General features: G+C 42.1%; 3 protein-coding genes across 3 annotated transcripts in view; all 3 read left to right on the forward strand.

Moving 5' to 3' along the window:
- Positions 1 to 12,956, forward strand: part of lrfn1 (leucine rich repeat and fibronectin type III domain containing 1) — a 129,068-nt gene extending 116,112 nt beyond the window's left edge. Inside the window, exons 4-5 of the mRNA XM_080772803.1 lie at positions 6,979 to 8,353; positions 11,008 to 12,956. Of these exons, the coding sequence (XP_080628929.1) occupies positions 6,999 to 8,353; positions 11,008 to 11,917 (2,265 nt within the window). The 5' untranslated portion in view covers positions 6,979 to 6,998 and the 3' untranslated portion in view covers positions 11,918 to 12,956. The remainder of the gene's footprint in view (positions 1 to 6,978; positions 8,354 to 11,007) is intronic.
- Positions 1 to 25,378, forward strand: part of LOC308321830 (dixin-A-like) — a gene marked incomplete at its 5' end in the record, with an annotated part of 169,414 nt that overhangs the window by 131,980 nt on the left and 12,056 nt on the right.
- On the forward strand, positions 16,616 to 20,431 carry nkapd1 (NKAP domain containing 1). Its single transcript, XM_080772439.1, has 6 exons — positions 16,616 to 16,753; positions 17,034 to 17,110; positions 17,205 to 17,284; positions 17,684 to 17,824; positions 17,932 to 17,985; positions 19,552 to 20,431. Exons 2-6 carry the CDS (start codon positions 17,042 to 17,044, stop codon positions 19,988 to 19,990), a joined length of 783 nt encoding a protein of 260 aa, XP_080628565.1. The 5' UTR covers positions 16,616 to 16,753; positions 17,034 to 17,041; the 3' UTR covers positions 19,991 to 20,431.

Here is a 25,378-nt window from a genome sequence, read left to right on the forward strand (position 1 = left end):
GAGGCACAATACAAGACATTTTCCATAAATTGGGCATTGTTAGAGAATCAAGCAAATACTGGAATAGCTTCAACACAATACCTTTAAGTTCATGAACATTTTCTTTCAACACTCTACCTCTAAGGCCATCTGGCCCAGGGGCCAAGTTGGGCAAGCTAGATACAATTTCATGTTCACTGAGTGTATTTCCTTGGTCACTGTCTTTTCCCGTCTCAGCTTAGCCCTGTATCGTGGAAGATGTATGACGTTATAGTCAGACTTCCCCATGGCAGGCCTGCAGATGGATTTATAGGCGTCTGGTATGTTGCCATAACACTTTCTGTGACAAGTCTATAAAAGTTGTATCTTATCAACTGATTAAAGTACACACAGAAAAGGAAATGCTTGTGTTGATTGGTTATGAGTGCATGCATGCAGATGGGTGTTTAAATAAATATAATATTTATATTAATAAACAATACAATAGTTTGTTGACACACGATTCGGGGCTGGAGCCAGGCTAATAGTTGGTATACTTTCGCAAAAAATATCTGGTATAAAAGCATGTCATTTGAGCCATATACTAAACCCATAATAATGTCTCTTCTCTACTCCTGCTCTAAAAGTGAATCATATACAGTAAGTGCCACATAATATCATGCAGGGATGCATTACGAGTAGAACAAAGGCAAGTTGAGGCTTGGGAAGGGGAAATTTGTAAGACATCACAAAAGCAACACGCATGTGGTAACACAAAGCACCATATGTGATGAAACAAAAAAAAGGGTAATTTTTTCCATATACCGTTTACTAGTGGGCACACAGCATCTTACATTATGAAACAAGCATAATATAAATCATGAATACAATTCAAGCGCAGAATAATGAAAATGGGTCATCAAACCATTGGCAATAAAGTCACTACTCCTGTTTTCTAACTATCTATGCATGCTTGTTTTGAAAATGTAACTGTGTAAAGCAATGATCCGTTGAAAGTCAGCAGTATTGCTTTATTTGCAGAGAAGAAAACTAGCCTCATTATTCATAGTTGAGAGTTTTTTATTTCCCTCCCGAGTATACAGCACTCCAAAAAAGGCCACAAAAATGTAGGCATATAAATAACACTGTTCTTCCCATTCAAAGGAGAGAAATGTTTTAAAGATGAAAGTTGTACAGTTTTACTTCACTAAGACACATGAGTATTGTATGGTTCAAGTTTATTAAAATTACATCAATGTTCTTGCTGCAGTCAAAAGTGTGAAATCTGAGTTCAGAGCTCTACAATACCTCTATTATCTACATATGGTCAATCTTAAATAAGAGGATCGAACACTGACCTGATTCATTTATTACTCATAGCAGCTAGCAGATGGAATATAGTTGTTTGTTTGCTTGTTTTTTGCTGAGCAGCCAATTTGTGCATACATTTATTTTAGCTTGGAAAACAACCACATCCCGGAATTGCATTATACATGATAGATGGGTTCTCATGATTAGTGGAAAGATTTCATGGATCTAACTGGGGCTTTGTCCTAGAAAAAAAGGAGTGTGCTTTTATGTTTATATGAGGGAATTATTAGTTTGATTTTCACCAGAAAGATCTTGATCTCAGTGGAGAAGGACCTATTGATTAGAGGCCTGACATATTCCAGGACATGTTGCATAACGTGACACTGGTAATAATTAAGCTTTGTATAGCAGCAATAGTTTGTGCATCTCCATTCATCTACTGTACATGCTAAGGTTTAAGTGGATAGTAATTGAAAAGAGAAGATGGAAGGTGGTGTGCTTGCCATGCAGACATAATTATAAAATGCAAATGCTGCTCTATTTGCCAAGGTATTTCTGCCCTTGACGAGATGTGACTGTAAATCCCAGGGGCTACGGAGCTCCAAAGAGCTTGGTTTAGGCATCTACTGGTGGAGACAGAGTTGACTCCAATGAACTCAGGCTGTCAATAATTATGCCTCCTTCCTGACAAGAGTCACTCTGGGGCAACTGTTCACTGCCTACACTGACTAATTGGAATTTACTCTTGGCTGACAGTGTCGTTAGACACAACACCATTGTATCGGGGTGAACTTTTCTGAACTAAAGACGGCTGCATTCATAGCGGATAATGATTGACCATTTACAATGTCACAATAACACACCTAAACAGAAATGCTAAATGCCATTGTTGACTTTGTTAAATATTGTCAAAAGCATAGTTTCCGGGGGCCTAGTGGTCCAGGCGCATGCCACATAGGCAGCTTTTTGCGTGTTCGAGTCCCGTTCATGACCTTTGCTGCATGTCTCGCCCCTTCTCTCTCTCCCTCTTTCCTGTCTGTCCTCAGTCCTCAGTGTAACTATCAATAAAGGCACAAAAGCCAAAATCTTAAAAAAAAAAAAGCATAGTTTCCCCCAGTGTTTAATATTCCTGTGTAGAGAAAGAAAAGTTGTTCCTCAATACCACAAGCACAAGCAATTCAAAGGAGTTTAAATATTTTGTAGTGTGGTGCATATTATAAACTGAGCACTGCTTCTCCATGTTTAGTTCTGATTCTGGGGACAGAAAGCAGACTTGTCCCAGATGACCTGGGATATCTGGATTGTTCATGCAGTACAAGATCAGAAAAGTATTTTGGCCCTAAACCAACAGTAGTATTTTGTATTAACTTTTTCTCCAGAGAGGGAGCCAGTGTAAAAATAACTGGAGTGTCTTTTTTTTTCTCCAGAGTTGTTTTAATAATGAGACGTAGCTTGCGGAGTTAGGTCATTCAGACATACTCGAGGGGGTTCATGCCATGCTCAAAGGCGCATACTATACTCAAGGGGTTAACATGCTGCATTACTATGTGGGTGTATTCAGTGTGTGCAAGTCCCCCAAGCTGACCAATTGGGCGGGCTACTTAAGCTCACTAGACTGCATGCTCTTCCTGCCTTCCTCTGCATATGGTTCCTGGTTGTATGTGATGTTTTCTCCCACCACCACCCCAGGACCACCGGTGGGCTCTGCTATTTATGCTCCCCATGGGTTTTTTTATTGTATATCTATCTCCCTGCTCTTAATGTTTTATGTTGGTGCTTAATCGTGCCGAGCAGGGAGAAAATCCAGCAGAGCCGAACGCCAAGTCAAATATCATATGCACACTCATTACTCAATCTGTAATAAATATTGGTAAATCTATTCATGAGTTGTCTGACTGAAATGGTAATTTTGGGTAAGATTGGGTAACACTGTGCAGGGATAGGGGAATGTACAGACCTTTGGAGAGGTTACACCAGTTCCGGTGTGGAGATTGAATTGAGGCAAACAAAGAGATTGAATGAAATCCACGTCATTTCCACCCATGTCCATAAATATAAAGCATCTTTATATAAAGAGACATACAATGTCTATAAGGATATCATTTGTTAGGACTTGAGCAGCAGCATTCTGATGTATTTTTAGTAACCTGACCTGTAAAAGATCAACTGCCTTGGCAACAATGTTTTATTTTCCCTCGCTGAGATGTTTAGGGATTTGAATACGATTTGAATGCAAATACAATCAAGGGGTGTCCATAAAATGAAAGAAACCTGAACAGCAATTTGTTAAATTTGTAAAACAAAGGATTCCAGTATTGATGGAACATTGTTTCAACTCAACCATGGCACATTATAAAGCAACTTTACTATGCTATATAATGCATAGATTATACCAGACGGGTACATTACAAAACAAATTAAAAGTGTCTTGGGATAGAACGCCATTTTAATACACTCTTGGCGAGTGCTGTCTTAACATCGGTCCAAATCTGTCATAGGCGTTTGATTTAGTTAAAATCTGGTGACTGTGAAGGCCATAGTATACGTAACCTGTCATGCCCTGTGAATGGGGGCATTGTCATCCTAGACTCTCATCAGGATAGAAATGTTTCATCATACTAAAGGTGATCACTCAGAATAACATATCGATCTGCAGTGACCCTTCACTCTAAGGGGACAAGTGGACCCAAAGCATGCCAGGAGAAAATGCCCCGCACAGCATAACAGAACCAGGGGACGGCATCAATGTAGGGATCAAGCATTCAGGGCTGTACCATTCTCTTGATGTACGCCACACATTAACTCGCCCACTTGTCGAGAATATGGTGAAGGATGACTCATCTGATCATATCACTTTTATCCTCATCTCTGTAGATCAGTGGGTATGGTTTTTTGCTCCACTGAACTATCAAATGTGCTTGGTCTTTGTAATGAAGGAATTATGCACTGCAACCCTATTTTAACCTCCGTCTCTATGTAGTTGTTGGTGGACTGTTCATGCTGACACAGTCTGATCTCGTCCTGCATTGACATTCTCTGTCTCCTGAGGAAGAGTTGCTTGTCTGTTTTTCGTTACATATCACACTGATGCATGAGCATCACGGTCATTGAATGTGCGCTTTTGACCACAATTCCCAACCCTATTAACTGATGTCTTTCCCATATAGGCCGAAATGCATGTCACTTTAGTCACTGTTCCTATTGAAATACTATCCAGTTGACCGTTCCTCAATAATGACCCTATTTCATAGTCGGATAGACCTTTTTCTTTACACTCAGTTATTCAGGTTATTCCTTTAATTTCTCACCCATCAATCTCAGTTACTGTACTAGTAGCATTTTATATTATGTAATTGGAAGTCCTGTCCATTTCTCTTTGCAATTTCTTTACCATTTATAATGATCCTCCATTTTTTCAACAGAACAACTAACTCCTTATTAGTAAGTTAGTAACAGCCTAACAGGGAATAAACATGAGATATTGGCAGTGGTGTAAAAAGTACTCAAATGTGCTGAAGTGGTTAGTGTAACTAGTAAACGTGCAATGTTGTCAAAGTTACTCTAAAACGGTAATATTACTTATTACTAGTTACTTTAAAAAAAAGTAATATGAATACTTTACTTATCACTCTCTGCCACAAGTAACTAGTTACTTATTACTTTACTTATTAGTTTTTTTCTCGCCTCCAGTAATTGCATCTTTTGTCCCCAAAAGTCTTATTTGCATTTTCAGCATTAGCAGTCCCCCCCCCCCGTAATTAAAAACGTAATTAAAATATAAAATACAAAAACTTCAGCACAGAAATGCACTTGAATCAGCAGTGACCGACCCTTACTTCAGTGAAGGGAGGTCACAGAATCTTACAGGTAACCAAATTAGTTGCAACACCTCAAGAGGCAATTTAATTTTAGAAAATAACAAACGGTGAAATAAACAGCTGACTTCAAAGCAAATTATATGCCTTGTATGCCACGGTTTGCCACCAATCGCGTCGCTAATTCGCCAGTGTGTAATAACCTTAAGACTTTTACTGTGTATGAATTCATAAATTACAAACTAAATGAAAACCACACCTGGGCTCAATGTGATAATGAAACGCAATCTTTGAACAGAGTCTCACACTACCCAGTTTGTTCTGCGTTCCAGACAGTTTAAGGCCCGCCATTCTACATCTGATACTTCACACGTACAGACAAGTACGTGTGCATCGTTTCCGTATGCGCTCTAGTGTCTAGATCTAGACCGGATCAGCAGCCTGCAAAGCAACTCCATCCCAACCCAGTCTACCGTTATAAATAAACACCCAAGCCCACATGCTGTGGGATATTCCATCCCTCATCCAGTATCCGTTGCAAGTCAGCCACCGTGATTGCATTTGACCGAGCTGCCAATCAGGTGCCAATTGAGTCAATATATTACCAACAGGAGAATACACAGTTTTACTTTGCCAGGTCAATTTGGCTCATTTCCCTCATACTCCACATAATCAGCTGTGCTGCTCATCCCACACATGCATGATCATTACAAAATGTACTAACGTCTTTGGGGCTCTCCCTATTAATAGCTAATCTTATTCAATAAATGCAATTGGAGTCTAATCGCCAAAATGTTATGCAATGCCAATAATGCAAATGCTATGCAATAAAACTATTCATTTGCAACAACTTGATCTTTCCTTTCATTGATCCACTGAGAGATCTGATGTTATGCATGGATGGCAACAACAAATCTTAAAACAAGCAAAGGGCCAGAAGCTTGCATAGAAAGAAAACTATTCAGTCAGATGCACTGTCATTTTACATAAACTTTGTAAGAATGGGTGTCTTGATAGATTTTCTGATGAACACTGAAGGTTAATGCATCGACAATCTGGACTGATACCAAAGAGGGCGAAGCCACTGTCGATGTGGCAGGCATCAAAGATTGTGTTCCGCCAGGGTTTTTTGGTGTGGTTATTACGCCCAAGGATCACATTCTGCAGTCTGCACTGCAGACCTGTGTGCCGTGCAGAGACTTGGAATCAATACTCTAAATGGGTATCAGAGGATCTGTACATCCTCCTCAACTCCACAGGCACCCAATAATGCCTCCAGTCCGACAGATTTAAAACCAAGGAGTCTGCCCCCTTTTTTCTCACCTTCACTTTTTGTTGCCATGATTTAGCCCACTTGTCAGACTCGTGTCTAATTCATAGTGCACATTTCAGAAGCATAAGGAGCGGAGATGGCATGAAAAGGTCATATCAATCATTGAGCAGTGCTGACAATTGCCCTTTTCTCCTTTTAATTCTCTTTGCTGATATGGAGATCAAATGGACACAAAACTAAAGCTTTATTTCACGTAGTGTATAGGCTTAACGCATCATGTTATGATCATTCAATTTATTATATTGTTCAGTGACAAATCTGGTGATGTAGAAAACAAGTTGCATAAATCATTTAATATGCATTCCAGAACGGATACAGAGAATGATGGTTGTGATTCAGCATTGCGGTGCTGCCTTTCTTTCATCATCGACCCATGCGCCATTCTTTCAGAAAAGCTCCATAACATTTTTGTGATGGTTACTGTGTTGGACAGTCTCAATAAACCTGGCCTGACTCCAGTTTGGCAGCCTGCTCTATAAGCTACGATGTTATTCAAGAAACCAGAGCTCCATTTCTTCTGTTATTTTTTTTGTAACTTATCTGTCTCTGTCTCCTGTGTAGGAACTGGTATCTGATCAACAATGGAGCGGCTGGTCCTGTCTGTGCTGCTGTGTGCAGTGTTAGTTAAGGGCTACAGTTGCCCCGGACGCTGCATCTGTCAACACCTCTCCCCAACTCTGACTCTGCTCTGCGCCAAGACCGGCCTCCTCTTCGTACCCCCCACCATCGACCGCAAGACCGTGGAGCTTCGCCTCACCGACAACTTCATCACGGTCATCCGCAGGAAAGACTTTTTCAACATGACCAGCCTGGTCCACCTCACGCTGTCTCGGAACACCATCAGCCAAATCACTCCCCTCGCCTTTCTCGGCCTGCGTTCCCTGCGAGCCCTGCACATGGATGGCAACCGCCTCAGCGTTATCAAGAGTGACCACTTCAAAGGCTTAATCAATCTGCGCCACCTCATCCTAGGAAACAACCAGATCCACGCTGTGGCGTCCACTGCCTTTGACGAATTTGTGTCCACCATTGAGGATCTGGACTTGTCCAACAACAACCTGAGAAACCTGCCCTGGGAGGCCATAGGGAGAATGACTAACATGAACACGCTCACTCTGGACCACAATTTGATCGATCATATTGAAGCAGGGACCTTCACACTCCTCACCAAGCTGGTCCGTTTGGACATGACCTCCAACAGGCTGCACAAGCTGCCTCCAGACAGCCTGTTCCAGCATGCCCAGGTCCTGGCCTCCACTCTGGCGGTGAGCTTCGGAGGGAACCCACTCCACTGCAACTGTGAGCTGCTGTGGCTCCGCAGGCTGACTAGGGAGGACGACCTGGAGACCTGCGCCTCACCGGACCATCTCATGGACAAGTACTTCTGGTCCATTCAGGAGGAGGAGTTCATATGTGAGCCTCCACTGATCACCAAACATATTTCCACCAAGCCGTATGTGATGGAAGGTCAGGGGGTCACCCTCAAATGTAAAGCCATGGGAGACCCCGATCCAGACATCCACTGGCGATCACCAGACGGCAAGCTGGTGCACAACTCCACCCGCACCGTCCTGTATGCGAACGGCACACTTGATATCCTCATCACAACTCTGAAGGACAGCGGGGCCTTCAATTGTGTGGCTTCCAACGCGGCTGGCATCGCCACGGCTGCTGTTGAGATCAACATGATCCCCCTGCCGCTGTTTGTCAACAACACGGCTCACATGCGCGAGGACCCCGGCCTGTCGGACATAACCACCTCCTCCAAATCTGGAAATGACACTAAGGGCCACGACAAGCAGGACAAGAGAGTGATGGTCACTGAACTGACGTCATCCTCCACTGTGATCCGTTGGCCATCTGAGCGGCACATCCCCGGTATCCGGATGTATCAAATTCAGTATAACAGCACTGCAGATGACACTTTGGTTTACAGGTGAGTCACATTTGTGTGTGTGTGCGTGCACACGCGTGCGATTGGGGGGGGGGGGGGAGGGGGGTAAAGGGTGGAATCCCACCCTTACATTAGAGAATACGTGAGCCATCTGGAATAACCATCTGCTTTAGTGGCATGATAGATTATTATAAACTCAATGGGGATGCCATATAGATCCCATGTTGTGTAGATGCATGAGCATTAAATAGAATTTCATTTGTTCTTTTTTTCTTCTTCTTAAATTTGGAGTAGCCAATTCTTGTTCAATTAATCCTCCCCACATTAATTTCTGTGGTTTGTCACTGCTGGTTGTACCCTACTGGCTCACCTGCCAGTGAGGAGCCCCCACCGGGAGGACGTACTGTTGTACCCCACTGGCTCACCTGCCAGTGAGGAGCCCCCACCGGGAGGATGTACTGTTGTACTCCTCACTGGCTCACCTGCCAGTGAGGAGCCCCCACCGGGAGGACGTACTGTTGTACCCTACTGGCTCACCTGCCAGTGAGGAGCCCCCACCGGGAGGACGTACTGTTGTACCCTACTGGCTCACCTGCCAGTGAGGAGCCCCCACCGGGAGGACGTACTGTTGTACTCGTCACTGGCTCACCTGCCAGTGAGGAGCCCCCACCGGGAGGATGTACTGTTGTACTCCTCACTGGCTCACCTGCCAGTGAGGAGCCCCCACCGGAGGGCACAGCACCTCCTCCCGTTGAACACCCCCTACTGACAGGCATCGCCCCAAAGTGACAAAGATTGCCCACCGTGCTTGTGTTGACTTCCCCGAACATGGCCAATTGTGTTGGTAGATGCTCGGCAAGCTAGATTAAATGGTGGATTGGATTTGGAACCCCTAGACTCCATGGTGGTGGACAGGTACATAATAGCCTACCCCTGTTCCCTAGACTAGTCGGAATTGTCAGCACCGATTAAGCGTGATCAAATGGAAAGCCCTCTGTTTTGCATTATGTCATTCATTCAAATTTTCTTTTATAATTGTCATGACATAATTGCACACATGCAGTACAGTATAGTATTGTGATTAAAGATGGGCAACATGTTTAGTTGCATCAAGTAGATCATTAGACAGAGAGAGAGAATGGAAAACCTATTAACCAGTTGGTTATAACAACTTAACTTATTGAACGTTTTATTCTTTTTCATTGTAACAAAAAGCAAAGCAATTTCTTCTGTGCCCTTTTTTCTTCAAGCTCCCCAGTGAGCCATTCATACTGTTCTAACCGCCATTTTTGGACATGCGCCATTTTTGGACATGCGCTGTTTTCAATGTCTCAAACATTGATTCAATGTGATATACTGACAAATATCTCAGTAAAAGGCAGAAGATTTAATGGTGGTTGACTTAGGTGACACTGTGGTGCAGCGTAAGGTGACAGTGAGAAATGGCTATCCGATCTTCGTGTATAGAGCAAAATGACAAAGGTAAATTGTGATGTGACAAGGGAAAGTAGAGCAAGCATCGCTGTATTTCATGACACCACAAGAAGAGTTGGGGCAGATTGCTGGACAGATGCAACACGATATGACAACAATTTAGGTGTCGTGGGAATGTTCTAAGGTCAAGTGTTTTTAGCATTTTCAAGGATTACGAGGCTCACACTCTTTGAACACAGAGCAAAAGGCCATTCCATCTGTATTAATATAATTAGAAACACAAACCTTTCCCCTCAAGGAACACTTTGATGGTAATCACTTGTAGGTAATAATGTACCACCTTAAGACAAAACAACACTCAAGACCATGCTTACACCGGAGGAGTAAATTACACAGAGTCCCCATTATGCCTGGTTAGGTAAAATAAATAGAAAAGTCAACCACAAATATCAACACCATGTGACATATTTCAAAAGCTTACAGGGCTGTGTCCCAAGGCGTCCCCTTTATATTTTCATCGTGGATAATGATATTCGCTTGCCAGAATTTGGACCCGGACATTTTGAGTACCCTAAGGTTTTATTTTAGAAATGTTGAGTATGGGTCCCCAGCATTTAGAAACTGCTGGATGCTAACTTGCATTATGTTGGGCAATTTTCATAATTAGCATAATTAGCTGGGGTACCATTAACGTCCAATATAAGGCAACATTTTCTCAATTTCATTATGCTTTAAGTAGCATGTGACGGGTCAAACTAGGGGTTTTCCATGATTCTGAATCCATTGAAAGCATTATTTTTGCACAAAAACCACTTCTTGGGCTAAATTTGGCCATAGCCACTTCACCACTGCAAAACTAATGCTTGCAATGGATTCAGAATCATGAAAAACCCCTAGTTTGACCCGTCCCATATGCTACTGTTGCCTTATATTGGATGTTAATGTTGCAGCGTATTATGCTAATTAAGAAAATTGCCCAACATATGCAAGTTAGCATCCGGCAGTTTCTAAATGCTGGGGACCCATACTCAACATTTCTAACATAAAACTTTAGGGTACTCAATGGGGCTCTATGGGCTGGCAAGTGGACTAACATAGAGGTAAACCCTTTTGATTTTCCACCTTATCCGTAGGCCGCGTATGAAGGCACTGTGAAAGTCATTGCTTCTTCAACATCGTCAGTTTCCATACCTATGGCGGTTAAAACGTCCTTTCTTGTGTTGTAAGTTAACCACTCCACTTTTGTTCCATCCTCCCTGCAGGATGATCCCGTCGACCAGTAAGACCTTTCAGATCAACGACCTGGCCGCGGGGCGCGAGTATGACCTCTGCGTGCTCGCGGTGTACGACGACGGCATCACGTCGCTGACGGCCACCCGCGTGGTCGGCTGCGTGCAGTTCCACACGGCCAACGAGGTCAGCCAGTGCCGCTTCATCCACAGCCAGTTCCTCGGCGGCACGATGATCATCATCATCGGCGGGATCATCGTGGCCTCCGTGCTGGTGTTCATCATCATCCTCATGATCCGCTACAAGGCCTACGGCAGCCCCGACGACGGCGGCAAGGCCAAGGTCAGCTCCAGCATGCACTCTCAGACCAACGGCAGCCAGCACAGGCTCCAGCACTCCGCCTCCAAGCTGGTGTCCGAGGAGGACGGCTTCCGCGAAGCGGCCCAGGCGCCACGGGAGTGCATGGCGCTGGTGCTGAGGATCGACGGCGATAAGAGGGAGGACGCGGCGGCCACCACGTCCGTCCTGCAGGTGGAGCTGCCTCCCTTCGCCGCCGACAGGCTGAAGAGGAGAACCAGCCTGGACGCACAGTGCTCTGGCCCCCCGTCTGAGGACACGCAGACGGACAGTAGCCTGACCGGCTCCACCATGTCCCTGTGTCTCATAGGCCCCAACGCTGGCACTAAGGAGGCCCCGAGGCTCAAGGACAAGAAGAGCACCTTGGCCAATTTGGGGCTGTTCCCCAATGAACTGGCACGAACTAGGCACAGGTTCTCGTTCGACGGAGGCGATTACTCCATATTTCAGAGTCACAGTTACCCGCGCAGAGCGAGGACGAGGTGGCACAAGTCCACCAACCAGATCAACGTGGAGTCGTCGCCGCTCGCTCATCGCAGAGTTACATTCAGCAGCACTGAGTGGATGCTGGAAAGCACAGTCTGAGAGGAGTAGTCCGGCCTCCATGGCCACAAGCACACGAATACACACACACACACACACACACACACACACACACACACACACGTATGCACTCACAAGCGAACCCAGATGCACCCATAACATAGATACATAGTCATACATCAACATACTGTATACACAAGCACACAATTGACTGTACACATCATACTATATACACTCACATGCATATATCCACACATGCAAACTTTCCGTGAATTGCTGGAGAAGAACACGTTCTCCTGTCATGTCCTGCCTCCCCATCCTACTCCCAGAGAGGTCGTTGACCATGTCATTTCTGTATGCAGCAGTGCCTTATTCTAAAAGATGTACGAATGGAGGACGCTGCTCACCGTAGTCATAAACTCTCCTCTCTGTCATTGTCTCCACTCTGTTACGGGGAGCTTTTCGTTCAGTTGTTGATTTCCCCTTTTTTTCTATGACATGCCAAGGGTGTGGCGTTTGGATGTGACTGTTTTTCTTTTTAATTGGTAAAAACGATGGTAAACAAACAAAGAATCAAACAAACTACTACATCACACTGTAAAGTGAACAGCCAGGTATCATGTATGTCAACCATTCTTTGGATTCTTTCAGACAAAAACAAAAACGACACAAACTTTTGCACAGAAGACACGAGATACAAGGAGTATCAACCACCAGTCTATACAATAATAAAAAGATACTAGAAGTATACACATGCCGATTTCTAATGTTAGCATAGCAAGGATGGACCTGTTAACCGTGGATATTCCTCCTTAACGGTTGGACTGTACGATATTAATAGGTATTGTTCCTGATGTGACTGTATGATATTAATCGGTACTGTATCTGGCTGGTCTAGATAAAAAGACAACAAAAAAGACATATATAAGTATATTAAAACATTGATGTATGTGTACTAACTATGTAAGTAAGTAAGTCATATGTCACATGACTTTTTACAAAGCATTTGGGTGCTGGCTGCAAGTTTTTACATTAAAAACCTGTGTCATCACACCTCCCCCTATATTTAGTATGTCAACGTTTGGACCACTTAACCCTTATGAAAGGGTATTAAATTTTTTGTGTGAGTTAACTGTATTGTTTGTGCTCCCAATGGTGTTTTCTTTGTGGTTCAAGGAGTACATACATGACTGCCAAAGAGATGTCCTCTGACCTTTCAGTGGCCTAAATAAAATGAGTTCACTCCAATACAACCAGGGCAAACGTACTAGGGAGGATTACGGCAGATTATTACCTGAATGTCATGAATACCAAACCAACCAAGGGTTGTCAAAGGTGTACTACAGATTGAATCCCACTAGGTGGAGACAAAGAACTAATGCATTAATTTAGCTGCCAGCTGGAGATCTATGGCATGTTTAATTTAACCTTAAATAAAAAGTTTCGCTCTCAAAAACGTCAAAATAGAGAGGGCCGTTTGGTCGTTGGTGGAATGTGTATTGTGGTGGAGGATTTCTTTTTCCTTTCAATTACACCCCAGCTGTCCCAGGAGCATTACAATTTACAGCCACGTCCTCAAAATGTACACTCAAAGTTGAGAATTTGCTGGCTCTGAATTATCTGCAGGAAGTTCTACCTGGCTGTCCTGAAAAATACAAAATCTGGGAGCCCTCAGGTTTCGCGATGTTTAATTGGTCAGGGTGGCCCAGTTGCAGCAAAACTCAAAGAGTACAACAAAGTCTATACTAGTAGGTTTGTTTATCACAGTTGGTGTTAGGAGAATACTGCCTTGGGTACGTATTATCATGGCTAGCACACTTCCTGTCAACACATTGATGTAATTCAAGGTCTTGAGGTATGAGATAAAAGGAAATGCTGATAATATATTCTCAGTGTATCAAATCTTGATCCCTAGCTTCAAATCCATGGCTTTTGTTTGCATCTAGCAGCTAGACATTGGAATTCAAATACATACTATTAAGAATACGGATAACTCTGAAGCTGAGGCTGCTGAGATTTGACGCCTCGCTGAAACCCCTCCAGGCACACCTGATTCTCTCTTGAAAGGACCACCGTCATGTTTTGGCAGGGGGGATGGAGCATGACAGGGTCACACATTCAGCTCTGAGCTTTGGTGTTTTGGGAAAATAGAAATAAATTCCCCTTGTTCACTGGCAGGGGTGGCAGTTCTAAAGCTCGATGTGGGTTGTCTGTGTTTATAGAATATTAAATATTAATCTTCTGTGTTCACAGGCACACTAATCATTAATTATTTCAACAAAACTCAAGACCTGCCACTTGTCCTAACTAAAATCCTGATCAACATGCATCTTATCAGTTCTGATCAACTTCTCCTGAGATAGGCCATGCCATGATCTTCTATACTACAGCTGTGCCACAGTTGATTCTACCAGTATGGAGAATTTGGGGAGGAAAATACTACATTTCTTCTATTAGGTAATTTGTCATGTAATATCTTGTGGAGCTATTATAGAAGCAGTATATTTCTTGCATATTTCAATGACCAGCTAAACAGAAGAATGTTCTGCTACAAGTGAGGTAAGTGTCCATTTTTGTCAAATCCTATGTACTGTATGCCTGCATAAGTCGATGTTGGGTGGTAGGTAGATAGATAGATAGATAGATAGATAAGGAGGGGATGCTTTTTTTCATAATCATCCCCTCATCTATCTATATGGCATGGCATTGAGAATGTTGGCTCAATCTGCCCCAAATCATATTCCTTGACAACGGTCTTGACACTGAAAGAATCAAGCAGAACTCTGGGTTTGGATTGTGTCATTAGTTCGGATGATCATAGGCCCATAATGTCATATTTTGCTTAATTAACTATACGCTTATTTGGTGTTGGATTAGCAATAACTTCAATAGAGGGTTAGTCAACCAACTGCTACATATAACTAACCTCTCTACCCTACATTAAGGATCGTTGTGATATTCAACCAACTGACTTTTTTTTCTTTTCCACTATGTTTAATTTGAAAATTCTTTGGTTGGTATTTAAAAAGTTTCAAAGATATTTTATTTTCATTGTTTGGTGGATTCACAATGTAGTCTAAAAATAGTGAATGTATACAAAGTAGTTGACATTATTTATCAGTTATGAAATCATATTCTAGACATGCCTCAGCAGTTCAAGGTCAATGTAAGGTTTGAATGTTGCTATTTTTACATAGCCTGTGGCTGTGTCCCAAAAGGCTAAAATGATTCATTCTGTTATCCATGACCTAAAAGAAAAACAGCCCAAATAAAAGTACAGACTTTTAGCTTAGGGGAATACCACTCATTTTCAACATTGAACTATGTCATGAATATATACCTTAGAGTTGTGTGGAAATAAGTAGAACTGGAAGTCTAGAACTTGGGGTCATGTGATCAGTGACATAGCAAAGGTGTACTTTTTGGCCTGCAGTATACACCTTCCGTATGTCACTGATCATGACCCCAATTTAGACCTCCAGTTCTAGGCTACACAGAAGGGGGGGAGGCGACTTTTTGATTATTTCCACAAAACAACTCTATGGTATATTAATGACAATAGTTCAATGTTGAAAATGAGTGGTATTTATTCCCCCTTAAGTGGTGAATGCAGGCATATTGCCCTGACATCTATAGTTTGTTACGAAGGGTAAACATTACGGAGCAGTCTACAACAACCTAGTCGGAACCAGTCCGAGACCTCGGAATGGTCGGACTCACAAATCTGGTGACCTCTGAACCGTCCACTACGTTGTTTACAGAACGACTGTTCATGTATTCTTATGACGACTATATAGGTCAGTGGAGTTTTAGCAGTCAACATAAGTCTGCACTTAATTGATGCTGAATTCCGACTTTGGCTTCCGTGTGCCCGTCTTGACTGTCTAGTGTCCACTGAGCTGGCGATCTGGCAAAGAGGCGAGATGACCTGTTACCTATATTAGTAGCCTAGGTATTGGTATACAAGAGGAAGAGAACTGCCTGGCTTATGCTTTATTTTTGTAGAAGAGGCAAACTAATATTGTTTATGCCGTTTGCTTTGATTGAATGATATTTGAACATGTAGCCTACACCGTAATATGATTTGGGTGTGTCTAAATAAACTTTATTTAGAACACACCCAATTATTATTGTGTAATGTAGGACTATTTGTATGTGTAAACGTGAAACATTATTGTAAATTGTAAATTGTAAAAAGGTCTCTTTTTCCTTCATCTTTATCCTTTTTGGTATAATAGTATTAGTTTACTATAATTAGATTAATACACGATAATCAACACTAAACTTTATTTAGAAGTAGGCCTACACACCCAAATACACGTGTATTCAATCAACGCAAACGGCATAAACAATATTAGTTTGGCTCTTCTACAAAAATAAAAACGTATACGGTAAGTTAGTGCCAAGCTGTCATTCTCTTGTATTATTTTCCCACCACGGAGTAATAGTTATATAGACCACACAAGACTACGCTCCGGTTCGGTCTCTATCCTTTTATTACTCTATGGTCGAGACCAGGCCAATCAGAGGCAGGCGGGGCGTTACCAAGAGATTGACGCTCAGTTCTGAGATCTGGACTGATGACGCGAGGGTTTAGCTCATTATTGACATAGAATCCATCCAACGACTACTCTGCAGTCTGCACTGGCCAATAAGAGCTCGCCTTATGGGCGGAGCAATGTCAACGGAACCGGAAGTACACTCAAGACAAGAAAGAAAAAGAACACAACAACAACTTCACGACACGTACAGTACTACGCCAGCTCGCGTACAGCACGCGAATAACCAGAATGAGCGTAGTGCTCAGGGAACATATTGGGGCTAGCGAATAACGTGATAATTATTAATTGTACACACGCGGGCCAGTAATTCAACCAAGTAAGTAGTAGTTTTGATGCACGGTATTCAAATCTGAACGGATACGGGAATCTATTTGTGTTTTATCATGGCATAATTCCGTCGGATTGACCATAATGTACATTAGTCAACGGCAGCCGTTAGCCTGTATGAGCTACTAGCATACCCGGCTATTCAGTGGTGAAGCGACTCAGGCGAATTGTATGTAGAATAATTAACTACACTCGGACAAGCGGACGCGGTTGTGATGTTTTTATTTTCGCACCAGATGTTTGTAACTTTTGATCTTCTCTGTAAACAGGTGCTGCCATGTCTGGAGTGCCGATAGGAAAGATATTACTCAGGAATGTAATCCGCCATACAGGCGCCCACAACAAGGTGATGTGTGAGAGCCTGAGGGGTGGGGGTTGTTGTAATGTTTGTGTGAGAGTACTCGCTGACATACTACTGTCAACTGTGTGACCCATTGCAGATCCAGGAGGAATCAGAGATGTGGAAACAGAGAAATTGGGAGAAACAGCCAACACATTTTCCAGCCACAGAATCTATTAGGTATGCACAAATTAACAGTAATGATTAAGGCCAGGGGTCTTCCACGTTTTTCTGTCTTTTTTAATAACTTTATATTATAGACTTGTTTGACGGCACCAACACCGATGATGTGTATTTTCAGACAGTTAACCACTTAAACCTCAATACTTTATCTGCTCCCTCTACCAAATCTCTTTGCCGAAAATAGTCAATCTACTATTAGTGTTCAAGTGGTTAATGTAAAATAAAAGTTCCTATCACACAAACATTTTTTTATCACACAGTTGAACGGTTATTCAAATTCTACCTAGCATTTTATCATAGAAAATGGACAATTTACTTTTTGGGCAAGTGGAACATGAACCTTTGTAGAACATGACAGAACAATCAATATATTGAGTGGTGTTATTTGGTTTTCAGGGGGAGCATGCACTGTGATCGAGTGTCAGAATCTAGAAACAAAAGTGGAAGAAGAGAATCTACATCAGGCCATGTTGATGAAAGAGAGGCTCGGTACTGGTCTCGCAAACTATATGAATTTGAGGCCAATGATCCTGACAGGTAAACACTGTTCCCACGTTCAGGTCTCTGGGTGGGAATCACTGGGCAGATGTGAGTGTACCATGTGATTAGAAACTGACAAGTTAATTTGATTTCTCACAAAACAGATGGGGACATAGTGGATTCAAGGAACTTTATCCTGAGGAATTCAAAAGTGATAGGTAAGAAGTGACCCTTGATTACAATGATGTTGAGATTGCACTGTGGAAAATATAAACAATAAATCAAGTTAAAATCAGTGGTTGAGAAAGCATCAACCCCAGTACTTGTCAAAGGGATAGATCGAAACTCTTGGTCAAATATTCCTCAACTACAAGTGAAATTAGCTAAGTCAAAAATGTACTTGAGTTAATCTAGTAAGTGATATTTAATTTGTTAATCTATTTGTTAAATAACAATATTCTGATATTGATCATTTCTATAGGCAATGATCAATATAGTATAGGGTGTTTTATTTAGTAACGGGGTTTCCCTGTCTCTCCAGCTCTTTAATGAACATAAAATACATGTTCAGGACTGGTTTCCAATTTTATCCAATCAGAAGAAAGGACTTATTTAAGCGCTAACGCCACGTGTCCATGTTGTTGTTGTTTCTCCGTGAATATCATGTGTCCGTACATTTTGAATGAAGGCACACTGCAATGTCTTTGGCCACTGTGTTGTTTTTCTCCGTGAATAGGAGAGAGCGAGAGGGGTGAAGTAAAGCAAGGATAGAGAGAGGTAGGGAAAGTACAGGGAGAGGGAACATCACCGCAGTTCTAGGAAAGCCAAGCTGTGATTGGCCAGTAGTCTAAGAGCCACCAAGCTGGGTTGAAAACAAAGGCAGTGGCATATTGTATACGGTCACGAAGCACAGGCTTGAACGGTTTAGTTTGCTCCCCTCCCTCCATTGGCTCCCGGTTGCTGGCTCCCGGGTGCTGCCCACACAGGGTACAAAACTCTGATGCTGGCCTTCAAAGCAGCAAAAAGTATGGCTCCCCCATATCTTCAAAGTTTGATCGGACCCTACAAAGTAACCCCCCGCGCTCAGATCAGCCAACCCAGGGAAGCTAGCAGAACATTAACTAAAAAAAACAGGACAACGCTTCGCACGTCCCAGACTCTTCTCCCTTCTGGCTCCAAAACTATGGAATGAACTGTTGTAATCAGAACTGCAGACTCACTCCCAATCTTCCGCCGTAGTCTGAAAACCTACCTCTTAAGACTCCATCTTAGCCTGTAGCACTTGCCCTAGACTCGACGCTGTATTCTACTGTTAGACGGATGTTAGATTCTTAGCTTACATATGATTCTTGATTCTCTTTATTTATTTGATGTATTACCATGTGTTGTTCTTGCTTACTGTAAGTACATCTGGATTAAGTGTCTGCTAAATGCCTAAATTGTACTCTGTATTTGGTTACCTATCAAATTCAGAAGTTACTTGACAGCCTTCCTAGAAATGTATTGAGTCAAATCCATGTCTTTGAAAAAAAAAGTATAAAAATACTCAAGTAGTAAATTACAGACTCATTAAATGTACTTCTTTACTGTCCACCACTAGCTAAACTATTTTTGGTTGAATTTTGATGTTGCTGGGTAAATTATTGATCCATCAACATAGCTTCTCATTAGGCTGTTTTTCTCTGGCTTGAAGTATTCTGTAGTATAGACTCACTGTAGCACTGCCACTGCATCATATTATTATAGTTCAGGGATAAAGCTCTATCTGTGTCTTGTGTTTGCAGAAAAGAGTCAAGTGAAACAAAGAGGAATGGTCATCGCAAAATCAAGAAATGCAAGTCCTCCAGCATAGAAAAGTCTAAAGGTTCCAAAAAATCATCCAGAAAGAAGAAAAAGAAAAATAAGGAGGACGAGGAGAAAAGGCAAAGGAAACTCGAAGAAACGAATAGCGACAGCAGTGATGACAATTCAAAGACTTCCAAGTGCAAGCAGAAGAGGAAAAGGACTAAACACAAACACAAGAAGAGCGAGAAGCACAAGGGAAAGGAAGACGACAGCAGCTCCGAAGACAGCGATGAACAACAAAGAGAGAGAGCGCATTCTAGCAGGAAGCGAAAGCAGGACTATAATAAAGGCTCAGACTTTGAATTGGACTCACAAAGGAAACAGAGGAAAATCCGGAGAGCAAACGAAGAGAACACTCATGACAGCTCTACTGCATGAAACGGACATCACACACACTCACCCGACTCAGGTAACCACAGAGGAAACTCATGGCTGTTCCTTTGTTTTTGTTTTCGGTGCAGAATTGTTTCTCCATGCTGTTTCTTTCTGTGGGCATTGGTAACACTGATACCACCCATAGATGAGGCTTCAAGTACGGTGTACAGTATATTGTGACAGACTGTCTTCCACACTCCATTAAGAGCTCTGTAGGCTATCAGTCTGCTTGATTATTGACTTTGTGTGTCACCACAAACCATTTATTTTAGGACAAAAGAAAAGAAAATCAGAGCAGTTTTATTATGCAACTTTATTGACCAATTATGAGAATTTGTCTGCTCTTTTAAGTTTAAATTTTTAACTTTTTTGCCATAGCCAACATTGTTGTGCAAATCTATGGCATAGGTGAGAAATAAATCTATTTGACTGTTTTGTAAATTATATATTTTTGTGATTGTGTATTTTTTGTATATGAGAAAGAAATAATAGTTTCCTAAGCTACACTCATCTAGATGACTCTAGCATATTTGATATTCAATAGATTTTGTTTCAAGGCTCAAATGTATTCTGGTTATTGTCAGAATAACCAGAAGAATGACAGAGTTGGCGTATTGAGAATAATTAAATTCCAGATTGAACACTTTCAAACTTGCATATCAAGGGTGACATTTCTAAAGTAAACCTTTCTCAAACAAGTTCACTATCACAATATAGTGAGCGGTGGGCTTGTAGTTGTATAGGTAGGCTATTTTCACAATTTTGGAGAGTATAAAAGTGGGCTTAATGGTTAAAGATATTGTGTAGCTGAAGAAATGGTACCTCTTTAACTTAGGTTTATGGTCTGTAGACTGGTATGTCTTGAAGTGGGCTCACTTGCCACAACCTTGAACCAAATTGAATGTGGCGTCTTCTTTCATGTGCAAATCATACAATTAATATAATGCATAACATGATCAAAGTGAATAAGTCATTAAAAAGAAACGAGGAGTTATGCACTGGGTCAAAAAGGATGAAAGTGATAATCCAAACTGTTCCAAGGCAATTGGGTGCTCTTCAGGATGCGACATTCTAGTGAGAAACAAATCCTAAGGACTGATGCAAAAGGCTTTATTTAAAGGGGAATACCACTCATTTTCAACATTGAACTATGTCATTAATATACCATAGAGTTGTGTGGAAATAATAATAAAAAGGTCCCTCCATTTATAGCCTAGATTAGAACTGGAGGTCTAGGATTTGGAGTCATGTGATCAGAGACATACGGAAGGTGTACTGCAGGCCAAATGGTGTGTGTTCACAGGCAGATGCAAAGATACAGGGTACCATTCATTGTCAATGGACGAGCAAATCGACTTTTAGAAACACAGTGCAACTGTTTTAATTCAGCTCGGGGCTGAAGTGCCTAGTGTTTCATGTAAACCGCTTTGGGTTATATTATATAAATCTAAGAGATATATATATATATAGGCTATCTACTTTAACAAGTGTAAAGTTATCACGTGGCATCTTTTGATTGGCTGGTGGCCACATCTTTGGTGGCCACATCTTTTCATTGGCTGGTGCGCACATCTTTTTGGCCACGTGACAACTTTACACTTGTTAAAATAGATAGCCTATATATATATATATATATATATATCTTAGATTTATATAATATAACCCAAAGCGGTTTACATGAAACACTAGGAACAACTTTAATTCAAGAAAACAAAAAACAAAACAAAGCAAGGCAGGTAAAATATCAGTGCCACTGCTATGTTTAATGCATTATCACTTCACTGTCATCACCACTTAATCTGTGGTCCCGACCCACAGATCTAACCAACTTGACCAGTTTATCAGCTGGTCTTTGCTGGTCTGTCCAGCCATCTGATCAAATATATACAAATATACACTTCTAGCCAAAGACAGGAAATCGTCATAGAGGAGCAGGCACGGACTGGCACAGGAAATCGGCCCTGGCATTTGTGGTCTTCACTGGCTCAAAGATGGCCCCAATTCCCCAAAACGCTACTATGTCTTTTTTTATTACTTTTTCGTATTGTTTTGGCTCAGCCCTGGCCCCATGACTGGCCAAGTGGCCAGCCCTTCTGGCATATGCCAGAATTGCCAGACTGTCCAATCCGGGCCTGTAGAGGAGGTAAAAAGGGGGGGGGGTCAGCTTTTATGGGGGCCAGTTATTGTAGCCGTCCATAGGTGCCCTATGAGAGAGCGCATTTGAAGGAGTCAAGGGATTTGCATGTCTTAATGACTCTAAGTGTTGGTAGGGTGTTCCACATTTTGGTGGCATATGAGCGAAAATAATTAGTCTAGTTCCTTGTTTGTGCCGAATCTGGGTGTTCCGTCCACCTACACCTGCATCTGTTCTCTCCCCTCCAGGTAGGATTGCATCCAGCTCACTGATGTGCTATCAAAACCAATTGCTTTTAGCTTGTTAACCTGTATGGAGTGGTTCACGGTGTCAAAAGCCTTTTGGAGGTCCAGCATGACCATGCCACAGTATTTGCCAGCATCCACCTTGTGTTTGATGTGGTCGCTCAAATAGAGGAGTCAAGTCAGTGGAGTGGGATGTTCTGAAGCCAGATTGGTATTCGTATATTATTTTTTTTGTGGCAAGATACTTTTCAACCTGTTCATAGACTATTTTTTCTTTGCTGGTCTGTCCATCTGACCTGCTAAATTCAGATGGTAAGCTGGTCCTTGTTGGTCAGTCCACCCATTTGACCAGTAAAGACCAGCTACCAGCCGCACGGTTTGCGGAGCGGACTTGATATCGGAAGGTTGCTAGTTCTGACAAAACCAGCTAACTCCATTGGATCTGACTAAACTATCTGACTCCACCCCATCTCCCATACAACTTGGCAAGTAGGCTACTTACCAATGATGAGTTAGTAGGCTACCATTGCTCCGTTTTAAAAATATAAAGTTTTCTTAATTTCCTGAAAATGTTTGGAGTTGGTTTCTGTCCGACAGCAGAGATATATTGTTGATTGTGCTCTACATAGTTTTAGGCGAGCGAGTTTTAGAGTCGACACACGTAAAAGCTGGCAAATGGAGAACAATGGGACTCTTGCTGATAGTACCAATTTGCTAACATAATAAGATAGTCTGCTCATTGCTCAACCATCATCCTTCCAAAATAGTAGCCTGCATTCCACTTAAACAAAACCCTGTGCTGTTGCCTGCTGTATAATATGCTATATTTCCCATAGTTTGGTTTTAGTTGTTTTACTGACAGATTCAATATGCAAGCGCATGCAGTTTCAATTTATGTTTAATAACCATTTTATATTTATGAGATCATGGATGAATGACTCAATGGCTACATATGTGAAAAAATGAACATGTACCCTTGAGCGTTTTATATTATCCTGCTCTGGTTATTCAAGTAGGCCTATGTATAACCTCGTGCGAATAAATCATTAGCTCCCACATGTTCCAACTTGTTTGGTGTGGCTTGACTTCCACGCAAACCCTCAATTTCTGAAACAAAAATGGCTTTTGCTGGAAGGGTTTGAGAAACGTGGCCCATTTTCATGAAATTTTTATTTATATGTTCTGATTCTGAATGCGTTTATTGCGTTAGCATTTCTTCAGTTCAGCAGCTGCAGTGACACAAACCACAATAAGAAGAGAAAGTGCACCCTCCGACCCTCGGCAGTGGGCACCTCCTTCGTGTGAAAGCGGAGACGGACAGAAGAAGGAGGTACGTGAGGGGGAGGGTAGAGACATGTCTGACACCCCGCTCACGCTCACCGACAGTGGGACGGGCTGATGAAAAAACCAGTGCGACAGTGCTGGAAAGAGAGAAGGAGGGAGGGTGTAAGGAAGGAGTAAAGGAGCCAGAGGGAAGGGGCACAAAAAAGATGTAGTCTACAACAAGAGCCGGATCAGTTCTCACTCACAAGGAACAAAAACATTGTGTTCGTGAATGGGAGCTAGTGAGCTCAACAACAAGGCGAGTGCAATGAGAAACCAGGCAGAATTCAGCCGATGGTGGTGCTGAGCACCAACCCTCTCTGTCTACTGTCACGAGCCAAGCAGGACTCAAGCCTGACTCCAGTGTGATTTTTTGTCTTAATGCTGTAGGATGAATATGCTGCTGGGGAGTTTTTGAACGTGTGTTACTTCAGATTCAACACAGTGCGTGGCGTGGGACGTGGTGGATAATCGTAGGGTTGCTCCCTGCCTACTGTTTGTTGTTTGGGCTGTGGTCCTGACTGAGAAGCAGGGCATCACCCAGATGGAGGGCACTGCCTGTATGGGAGGGTAGGAGCTACAACCAAACAAGAATGGGAGCCAAACAAATGAAATGGTAAGATCGTTCGGAATTTCAATACAATAGTGTCATTGTTATTGACACTTGGCAAGTTGGCATTCTGTCACATTGTCAGAGTCAGAGATGAGGCTAATTGTTGTAATCTAATCTAATGCATGTCAGGAGTCAGGACAAAAACACAGGCTATCTATATAACCCAGTGGCAAAGGCACAGGGCTATAGCCTGCGAGTTCTATCAGTCCTATACATTATGTCAATAATTTGACAAGGAATGTGCCCGTTATAAAGGTACAATTAAGGTATTTTATATTAAGGGCAGATTATGCAGTCTTTGTCCCCGTGTGTACAATAAGTGTGGGTGTGTCCCTAGTGTAGGCTACCATTTGGAGCTACTGTGTATCTGTCTGGGCCTGCGTAGACCGCAAGCTGCTATTGCCTAGCAACATCTAACTATGGTGTTTGAGAATGATGTGATTTCAATCAGCGTAAACATCTCAGAGGGTTGCATGTCCAGGGTGAACATTCTAATTTAAATATATTCAATCGGCCAATCAACATGTTACTTTATGAGTGTTAAATGTTTCAACGTTCCAAAAATATTGAATGCACAAGGTTTGATGTTTTTAACATTATATAATTATAATGCATGCAGTGCATCCATTATGCCATGCACACACATCATCATATTTGCAAAATTAACCTATCATCTGTTGCTAATTCATGTTTCATGTTTAGTCCATATCCGTTTCTATGTGGCATCTGTTGGCACAACAGGAACAGCTAAGTTTACAAAACTTGATTGTGGAAAAATTATGGGCAATTTCCTGATAGCGTCATTATCTTGTGCCAACGTACTTGGCACAAACTGCAAAGCTCTTGGAAAACACTTATAATCACAGCAGCATCTGATAAGACTGAGTCTATGTTCTTGAGGGTACGTTTAGTGGCAAGGGGGAAGAAGGCTGCCTCAAACTTAATTGCTCACTTTGATGAATATAGCCTTAAGTTCTAAAGATTATTAAGTGAATTCTTCTAAATAAAATTCCCTGTTTATCATTCAACATTTCTAAATATCATGTACAGTAGCAGCACACACTGTTACTCATCAA

The sequence above is a fragment of the Protomyctophum bolini genome, assembly GCF_963924005.1.
Source record: "Protomyctophum bolini genome assembly, chromosome: 9".
Taxonomy (NCBI): domain Eukaryota; kingdom Metazoa; phylum Chordata; class Actinopteri; order Myctophiformes; family Myctophidae; genus Protomyctophum; species Protomyctophum bolini.